This window comes from Corella eumyota, chromosome 1, assembly GCF_963082875.1.
Source record: "Corella eumyota chromosome 1, kaCorEumy4.1, whole genome shotgun sequence".
Classification (NCBI taxonomy): Eukaryota; Metazoa; Chordata; class Ascidiacea; order Phlebobranchia; family Corellidae; genus Corella; species Corella eumyota.
This window is the reverse complement of record NC_137490.1, coordinates 20,386,297-20,394,842: the sequence shown is the minus strand read 5'-3', so window position 1 is coordinate 20,394,842 and position 8,546 is coordinate 20,386,297. Positions and strand designations below refer to the sequence as shown.

The 8,546-nt window shown below is 30.4% G+C and overlaps 3 protein-coding genes across 3 annotated transcripts; 2 read left to right on the top strand and 1 right to left on the bottom strand.

Annotated features, from left to right (window-relative positions):
* Positions 1-70: 70 nt before the first annotated feature.
* On the top strand, positions 71-4,823 carry LOC145741920 (polyunsaturated fatty acid 5-lipoxygenase-like). Its single transcript, XM_082559618.1, has 13 exons — positions 71-130; positions 901-1,081; positions 1,281-1,409; positions 1,645-1,875; positions 2,022-2,118; positions 2,193-2,349; positions 2,724-2,963; positions 3,128-3,317; positions 3,753-3,868; positions 3,945-4,064; positions 4,163-4,297; positions 4,453-4,551; positions 4,644-4,823. The coding sequence occupies exons 1-13, from the start codon at positions 71-73 to the stop codon at positions 4,821-4,823; spliced, it is 1,935 nt and encodes a 644-aa protein (XP_082415744.1).
* Positions 4,824-5,793: 970 nt separating this feature from the next.
* On the top strand, positions 5,794-7,162 carry LOC145761777 (mitochondrial chaperone BCS1-like). Its single transcript, XM_082574606.1, has one exon. The coding sequence runs from the start codon at positions 5,808-5,810 to the stop codon at positions 7,071-7,073; it is 1,266 nt and encodes a 421-aa protein (XP_082430732.1). The 5' UTR covers positions 5,794-5,807; the 3' UTR covers positions 7,074-7,162.
* A 143-nt stretch (positions 7,163-7,305) lies between these two features.
* On the bottom strand, positions 7,306-8,176 carry LOC145763924 (surfeit locus protein 1-like). Its single transcript, XM_082575485.1, has one exon. The coding sequence runs from the start codon at positions 8,160-8,162 to the stop codon at positions 7,338-7,340; it is 825 nt and encodes a 274-aa protein (XP_082431611.1). The 5' UTR covers positions 8,163-8,176; the 3' UTR covers positions 7,306-7,337.
* Between the last annotated feature and the right edge of the window lie 370 nt (positions 8,177-8,546).

Here is an 8,546-nt window from a genome sequence, read left to right as displayed (position 1 = left end):
TGACAACATTTGTGTTTTGCTTTGATAAGCTGAAAGAATTGTAATTTTAACAAGTAAAACTAAATTAAAAATGGGCCACTCTGATTCGAAGCCAGGTGAAGGAGAAGCATTGTATGGAATAGTGGTTCAGGTTAGTTGTATAATTTGTTACACTTTAAGTTATTTTATATTTTCCTATGACATTGACTGGATCTTTTGTTTTATGCTTTATTTGAACTAGTTGTTTAAGTCTGTAGTTTTACTAAGTTCAAGTAGTTTTACTTATTTATGTTAATATATTTAATACGCATATTTTTATTTAATATGCATTTTTTTTACTTTTTATTGCAATTTAAAAACACCAGTTGTATTTAAAGAAATGGTTCGGTCGTAGAGTTTCTTTTTTAATTATGTTGGAATTTTTCCAACTTGCACGAGGATACCATTATTTTAAAAATTGGTCAAGTAGTTTTTGAGATATCGGGATTTGAAGGTAAATATTGTGAATAGGGAAAGTCCCAACGCTCGCGAGTCACGTGACGCACGACGTCATCATCGTAAGATCATATGCTGGCAGACCTAGGAAAATATTCTTATTTTGTCCTCTCTGACCCGTTTGTTGTACTTTTTTTTTAATTTTTTTTGCAGAAAACAAACTTAACATAAAAAGCAATATTAAGCCATTTTATATAAAACATTTTTCACTTTTTAAGTATTTTTAATTAGGTAGGCCGTATTTAAAAGATTTTAACAAATTATGGCTATGCTGTTAATTTTAAAAATTTGCCTTTGGCGCGTTTAAAAATTTGTCAAGTCATCGGTAACCAAATATGTCTAAACGTGTTAGAAATAATACAATTAGCCCAAGAAGCTAAAGCGTATGTTCTAATTCCTTTATAAATTAATATTCATGTTTTCTAGACTTCGTCAATTTTTTCTGAATCGGGAACTGTGAAATCGATTTACATTCAATTGGTTGGAGAACAGGAACACACACATTGGGTTAAACTTCGACACCTAAACTTGTCTCAGTATTTGGGGAAAGCAGATGAGTTTACAATTGTTACAAAGGACGTTGGGGCACCGATACTACTTAATATAAGTAGGTTAAAATTGATTAATATGGTTAAAATATAGTTAAAAACTTAAGTATGTAAAAATAACAAAGTTATATAAAATATAAGATAATTAAAATTCAAAGCAAAATTAGTTTTTTATTATTCAAAAAATGTCAATTAATTTTAACAAGTGTTATTAAAAAAAAATTTACTTTTTATTTTGCTGTTTTTTCATGTTTTTAGAATTACATTTCTGTCATTTAAAAGACGAGTGGTATGCTGATTACGTCATAATATCATATCACAACAACCCAGCTATATTTCCTATCTATGATTGGGTTACGGACCAAATTTCAGTGCCCTGTGGAAAAGGTATTTTATTTAAATTTCGATTTTTATTAATCTGTTTAAGGTTAAATATATTGTCTATGCCTGATATATATATTATAACAGTACCCGCGTAGCAATTATTAGCTTTAAATTATCTAAGTTTACACTTTTTTCAATAACACTACGACAAGCTAATGACAGGATTTAAACCCCTGATCTCTTATCCTTCATATTTAGTTATCTTCTAAAAAATATTCGCATTTAAAACAATTTTTAGCATGTTTGCCACAAAATGTCACTCACCAAGTTTTAAAAACTACAAGAAAATTAGAAATCGCCAAAAACAGAGAACAATTTATATGGAAACCGAAGGTATCAATGTTACCAGGTTTTCCACGTTATTCCGAGGATTTTGTTCAACTATTTGGTCGTAACACGGAAAATCTTCAAGAAATCCTCTACAATAAGTTAAATGCTACGTATACACAAGTGGTGGAGCAATTTAAAAGTGAGTTTGAATAAAAAAAAGAATACAAAATTTTACAAATTTAATTATAGTTTAGTATTATAGTACATATTTAAAATATTGAGCTTAATTTTTTTAACGAAATTTAACAAAAAAATATTAAAAATAAACATTTTTGTCTTTTTTAGATTTTAACAACCCGTTAAACGATTTTTCCGATTACATGAATTTGAGTGAACATTACAAAGAAGACAAACATAAACTAACACCCAACTACATAAAAGAGTAAAAAAAATTACTTTAGTTTTTAAATATATATTTTTCAATTTGCAGAAACAATTTTTTTTAAAAATATTTAGTTGGGAGAGCGATGTAATATTTGGTCGACAAATATTAAACACAATAACTCCAACCAACTTTTCTCAATGTCGTGAAGTCCCGTCTTACTTTGACGTCACTAATGATGACGTAGTTAAATTGTTGGACATAGGAAAATGTCTTGACGACGAATTAAAGGTAATACGCACTTTGGTTTAAGCAATTTTTAAAAGTATTTTATTATGTAGAGACTTTGTTATGTAGAGAAACAATATAATCTACGATTATTATGTAGAGAAACAATACAATCTACGATTATATAGGCGCTGCACAGGCAACTTGATGCATTTGTTAGACCTTTTAGCTCTAATGCATGAGATACTTGGTTTGATTCTCACTGCTCTCTCGTTGTAGCGTCCTTAAGTTTCAGTGGCGTAATTATCAGGCAATCATAATCTATAAAATTCAAACCAAAGGCAGCTCGAGACTGGGTCAGGAAAACCAATGCGAATCTATCTTACCTCGTCATGAAGTCAACCTTTTTACATAAAAAATAAATATATACATTTTAGGGCGGCAAAATCTTTATTTGCAACTTTTACGAGCTTTTAAAAGGCCTAAAAAGAAACGATGGAAAACATTGCGCTAATGCAGTTGGTTTATTTTACATGAATAACAAAGATGACTTTGTACCCATTGCAATCCAATTAGTTCCTGGTGATAGAGATTATTTGTTTACTCCAAACGACTCAGAATATGATTGGCTGTTAGCTAAAATACATTTTAGATGTGCACTGTCAAATATACAAATGGTTTGTAACTTTATTTTGAATATTAAATAAATAAATATACAGCCAAAAGGGTAGAATTCAATGAACTATAAAATTATTAGTAGCTTGTATTGCTTTATACAATCAAAATCGTGCGTTATACCTTTTAACTTAACTGGTTATTTAATTTTTTTACTTTTACTTAGTGGGCTACAAATTTCTGTCTTGCCAATGCTATATGCGTTCCTTTCGCTAACTCTCTGTTTCGATGCTTACCCCGTTCCCACCCTTTATATAAACTCTTACGACCCTATCTACGAGAAGTGATTACTTCAAACGACAGTGTACGAAGGTTTCTAATCGAAAGTGATAATCATGGCACCAACTTTTCAATTGGTAAGTGGTAAATTAGTAGCAATAAGTTAACGACTATATTTTTTAAGTTTTTTTTTTGTTGTGTTAGGCAAAAAAGTCTTAAGATGTGTCCACTAACAATATATGACACAGACCTTAACACCGCATACAATTTAAATAGCTTTGCCTTTAGAGAATCTTTATTTAGTTTTGTATAAACTGAAACAAATTTACTTAAACCATTGTTTTTATTTTTTATTTAAAGTTTGTTCGTATTGTGTTTTAAACAAAATAAAGTTAAAACTGTTTTTATTGCAGTTGCCGAAGACTTAGTTAGTAAAACCTTCAAAGAGTTTAATATTGAAGATTTAGTCTTGCCCAAATTACTACACAAATTAGGTAAGGAGTTATTATATTAAAACTAGGTAAACATTTTGTAATTTGAAAGAGTAATTTAAAATAATTTATATTAAACAGAAACCGACAGCCCTTGCTTGAAAAAGTATTACTACAGAGAAGATGCCTTAAAAATTTGGAACGCTTTGGAAAAATATGTGACAGGAGTTTTAAAACATTATTACAAATCTGATAAAGTAAATCTTTTAAAAATAAACAATTTTTTATTGTTATTTTTACGGTAATCTAAACTTTTCAAGTATTATTTTTCAGTGCGTTGAAAATGATTTTGAATTACAAACTTGGTGCCGTGAGGTGGCGCAAGAGGGCTTTGGTTGGGAGGATGAAAACCGCAAAGGAATGCCTGAAGTTATTATTTCTTTAAATAAATTGGTACAATTATTAAAACTACTTAGTTATAATACAACTATTCCAAAAAAAGTATTTTAATATTAAATAAAATATTTGTTTAAATTAACAAACATTTTTAGATCGAGATTTGTACGTCCTTGATTTTTACAAGTTCGGTCCAATATGCTGCTGTTAACCATGGTCAACTCGACAACTACAGATTTGTTCCCAACAGCCCGCTATGTATGAAAAAGCCGCCTCATAAAAAGGGCGAGGTTAATAAAAACAACTTTAGACAATTTTTTTATATTTAATTACTCTTAAACATTTTTTGCTTTTGTCTTTTATGTTTGTTTTAATTAAATCACCTTAAAATGTATAATTTGATTACAATGGTATTTACATTCTTACTTTATTATTTGTTTTAAAGGGATCTAGAGAACTTATATTCGAAAGTTTACCAAACTTGAAAGAGTCAATTAATGCCATTGCAATTTCAGCTTCGTTATCGATTTCTACGAACCATAAGGTATTGACTTACTTTATTTTAGGTTTACCAAATTAAATATGCTAAAGAAAATGTCGATATGTTTCTTATTTTGCAATATTTATGTTTTTCAGAATGCTTTGGGCATGTTTTCAGAAAGGCTTTTCTGTGAACACGATGTTTTAGAATTACAAAAAGAGTTTACTAAAGATCTAGTTCAAATTAGGGCCGAAATTGTCGAGAGAAACAAAAATTTAGAAGTGCCCTATGTTTATTTAATGCCAGATTGTGTTTCAAAGAGCGTTACTATTTAAAATTCACATACTTGGGTTGTGATTTTTATTATCAAGTTTTAAATACTTCCTGGTGTTAATATTAAATTTTATTTTTGTTGAATCGGTTACTAAAAAAATAAAATATAACGTGAGAGGATAAACGTTTTAAAGAAATAATTTGATTGCGTTTACCACAAAAATACATGAAACGCACGCGGAGAGCAAAACAATAATTTTTACCAAATTTAAGTTATAATAAGAAAAGGTGTATTCAGTCTGCCAGTCTTAATTTATGTTTAAGGTAAGTGAATTTTTTAGTTTGTTATAGATGTTGGTGTATACAACATGTTTAAATTATTTTATCACAAAATGTTTATACACCTTAAGGTAATGGCATTTTGCTCGTCAGTTTGTTTAATACTTTTAAGTATAAAAATTATAATTTTTAAACAGAGATTTTCTCATTTAAATAATATTTTCCAGGTACAGATTTGATACCAAAACCTTGCAATATGATAAGTGGGCATTTATTTCATAACCTGCAATACTTTTTGTTAACAAATCATTAATTGGTGGCGTCATGTCTGCATGAAGTATTTAGAACAGTTAATTTTATCACGTACTGTTGTACTATCCGGACTTAGTCAATGCTGCTTGCTTTCATATCATAAAGCAAATAACACCCTTAAACAGGAAACCATAAACAGTATGACTTCTGCACGCAATATGATTAAATATTTTTTAAACTGCTAAGGCAACCCAAGATCTGAAGATGCAGTGAAAGTAACAAATGTCAACTTATGCCTAGCAGGCCATAAAGTCTTTCTGTCTACTTCAAGAATAGAGCTAAATAAAATCAGCTACAGAAAATTGTAAAACACCTTTTTAAAAGTTGTTTGCTTTATAAAAAAGGTTTGTTAGTTATTTGCTACTTTGACAAATCTGACCAATACTTAAAAATTATTTAAATCCATAATTAAAATATTTTAAATCAATTTAGATTTTTAAATAAAATAATAAAACATGCCCCTCCCAGAGGCATTATTAACGTTGGGTGATAACCCCTATTTCGGAGCAGGGTTTGGTTTATTTGCAGTTGGCTTTGCTGCAGCAACTTTAAAGAAAGGTTCAGTTGTTGCGAACCAATTTTTTCGCCGATATTTAATGACCACACTGGAGATTCCGGTATCTGATCACAGCTACAAGTGGGTTCTAGAATGGATTGCAAGAAGACCAGACATGAGTTGTCATCTGAGCGTACAGACTGCTTTTCAAAAACTCCACAGCGGAAAAATCGCAACCGGTTTTAATTTTTCTCCCAGCCCCGGTTCTCATTATATTTGGTATAAAAGTTTACCAATAAAAGTAGATAGGGTAAGAGAAAAGCAGATGATTGACCAGAATCAACATGTACCATTTGAAACTGTGACACTTACCACAATTGGAAGAAACAAATTACTTTTTGAAAGTATTCTACTAGAAGCCAGACAAAATGCTTTACAAATGCGAGAAGGCATGACCTTAATTTTTAAACCTGTTGGTACAGAGTGGCGGCAGTTTGGCAATGCCCAGCGCCGCCGACCTTTAAAATCAGTTCAATTACCAAATGGTCAATCAGATAAAATTCTGCAGGACGTTAAACAATTCATGGTTTCGCAGCAATGGTATATTGACAGGGGAATTCCCCATCGCCGTGGTTACTTATTGTATGGTCCACCAGGATGTGGTAAGACCAGTTTTATTACCGCCCTAGCAGGAGAGCTGGAATACAGCATTTGTATTTTGAATGTCGGCGATTGGTCTCTCTCTGATGACAGACTCCTACATTTTATGGTTTCAGTTCCACCCCAGAGCATAATTTTGTTAGAAGACATCGATGCTGCTTTTGTAGATCGCAGCGAGATGAAAAATGACTCTCGCTATCAAGGTATGAATATGGTGACGTTTAGCGGACTTTTAAATGCTTTAGATGGGGTTGTATCATCAGATGGAAGAATTGTATTTATGACAACTAACTATGTTGAACGGTTAGATGCTGCTTTACTAAGACCAGGTCGAGTAGACCTAAAAGAAGAAATAACATACGCTAATATAGATCAACTAAAAAACTCGTTTAAACACTTCTTTCCTAATGAGTCTGAAAACGATGCAGTTCAATTTTCTGAATGTGTGAGTAAAAATATGCAAAACATAAGCATGGCCCAAGTCCAGGCTTATTTTATGTTGCATAGATTCGATGCAAAAACTGTAATAAGTAATGCTTATGATATACAAAAATATGTTTCTTAGATTTATTCACAAAATTAAATTGTTTATTTTTGTTTGTTATATTATAACAAAATTTTCAAGAAGATTTATGTTAAAAATGTAAAAAAAGGTTCGGTAGTAAATTTAAACTTTGTTGATATATTATCATAAAAAAGTAAGTTATTATAAATTTTAGTTTTACTGTGTGAAACCCAACTTACAACCCTTACTATAGGCAAAACTCTACTTATTAAATGGAAAAATCTTTTTTATTAATTTTTATTAGCATAAAATACAAGACTGGCATTATTTGAAATATCTTTGATACCACATAACACCAGTAATTAGTGACAAACTATACCAGGTTATCATATACTGAAGATGTTCATCTCTTAAAGTTACTCGAGTTTGTCCTCCTATTGGACCATCTTTAGGTCCTGTTGATTCAGCCACAGCATCAAGTAATATTGGACTTGTGTCCGCAATTGCTGACATTTGGTCTAAATCTTTGTACAACCAGTGATTCCTGGATGGATTATTTTTAGGGGATAGCGGAGGTCGCTTTTCGTTGTGGCGAAGAAGACCAGTAATCACGGTTTCACCTTCAATTTGACCTTGTTGTCTTAGTTGTGGGTATTTTTTTGCTTTTGGGACATACCCACGATTAATAAGTATAGTTAAGTCCCTGTCCTTTACGTGAAAGGGCGTTATAACATGTAAGCCAACATTTTTGGTTTTAATTGACATTAGAGAGCCGGAATCAATTGATTTTTTGTTACTTGGATCAATTAAAGTTCGAGGTTCTACAAATATTTCTTTTGAATGGTCAAAAGTACCAGTTACTGTTAAAGGTCGGTACTCTAAATTTTCCAAATCATTTAAATTTTCAGGAAAATCCATTGGCTCGCTATGTGTTTTCATTTCCAGTTCTTTAATTAAATTTAACTTCCATTGTTTTCTTCTCATTTGCCATGTACCGAGACCAAATCCACTTAAAGGGAATATTAGCATCACATATTTTCCAGCTAAGTTTGAATTATTGCTTTCTGTCGTAAAATTCTTTTTAATAATCCAAGAACGAGAAAAAAATCTCGGGTTTAAACAATTTAATGCACTTTTAGAAAACATCATTTTAATAACTAAAAGTTTCTAAAAACGTAACATAAATATTTTATTCCTTTAAGTTTCTTAACAATTTTACATCAGCTTATTTATATTTATGGTCAGATGTTCTATTTTTTAAAAAGCCGAATTTAATGTAACAAAAAAAACGCCAAATAAAACTTATGAGTGTATATCAACATAGTTATCGTTTAGTAGTAACAAAAACTAGCTGTTATTAAATATACATTCACATATTTTACAATAAATTAATTTTTGAGTTAAAAATTAGTTTTGTTTATTACGCCTTGAACAGTATGACCAAGCTTTTTAAAATAGGAGAGAAGTAGAAAAGAAAAAAGTTTTGGGATGAAAAAAACGTAAACAAACAAAGTGTGGTAAACTTTTAAAATC

What these genes read in the sequence shown, in the direction of transcription:
- LOC145763924 (XM_082575485.1), bottom strand. Translation starts at nt 8,162, where the DNA reads ATGATGTTTTCTAAAAGTGCATTAAATTGTTTAAACCCGAGATTTTTT.
- LOC145761777 (XM_082574606.1), top strand. Translation starts at nt 5,808, where the DNA reads ATGCCCCTCCCAGAGGCATTATTAACGTTGGGTGATAACCCCTATTTC.
- LOC145741920 (XM_082559618.1), top strand. Translation starts at nt 71, where the DNA reads ATGGGCCACTCTGATTCGAAGCCAGGTGAAGGAGAAGCATTGTATGGA. An exon ending in GTCTTGACGACGAATTAAAG is followed by an intron (nt 2,350 to 2,723) that starts GTAATACGCACT and finishes TATACATTTTAG; the next exon opens with GGCGGCAAAATCTTTATTTG. An exon ending in TGGCACCAACTTTTCAATTG is followed by an intron (nt 3,318 to 3,752) that starts GTAAGTGGTAAA and finishes TATATTAAACAG; the next exon opens with AAACCGACAGCCCTTGCTTG.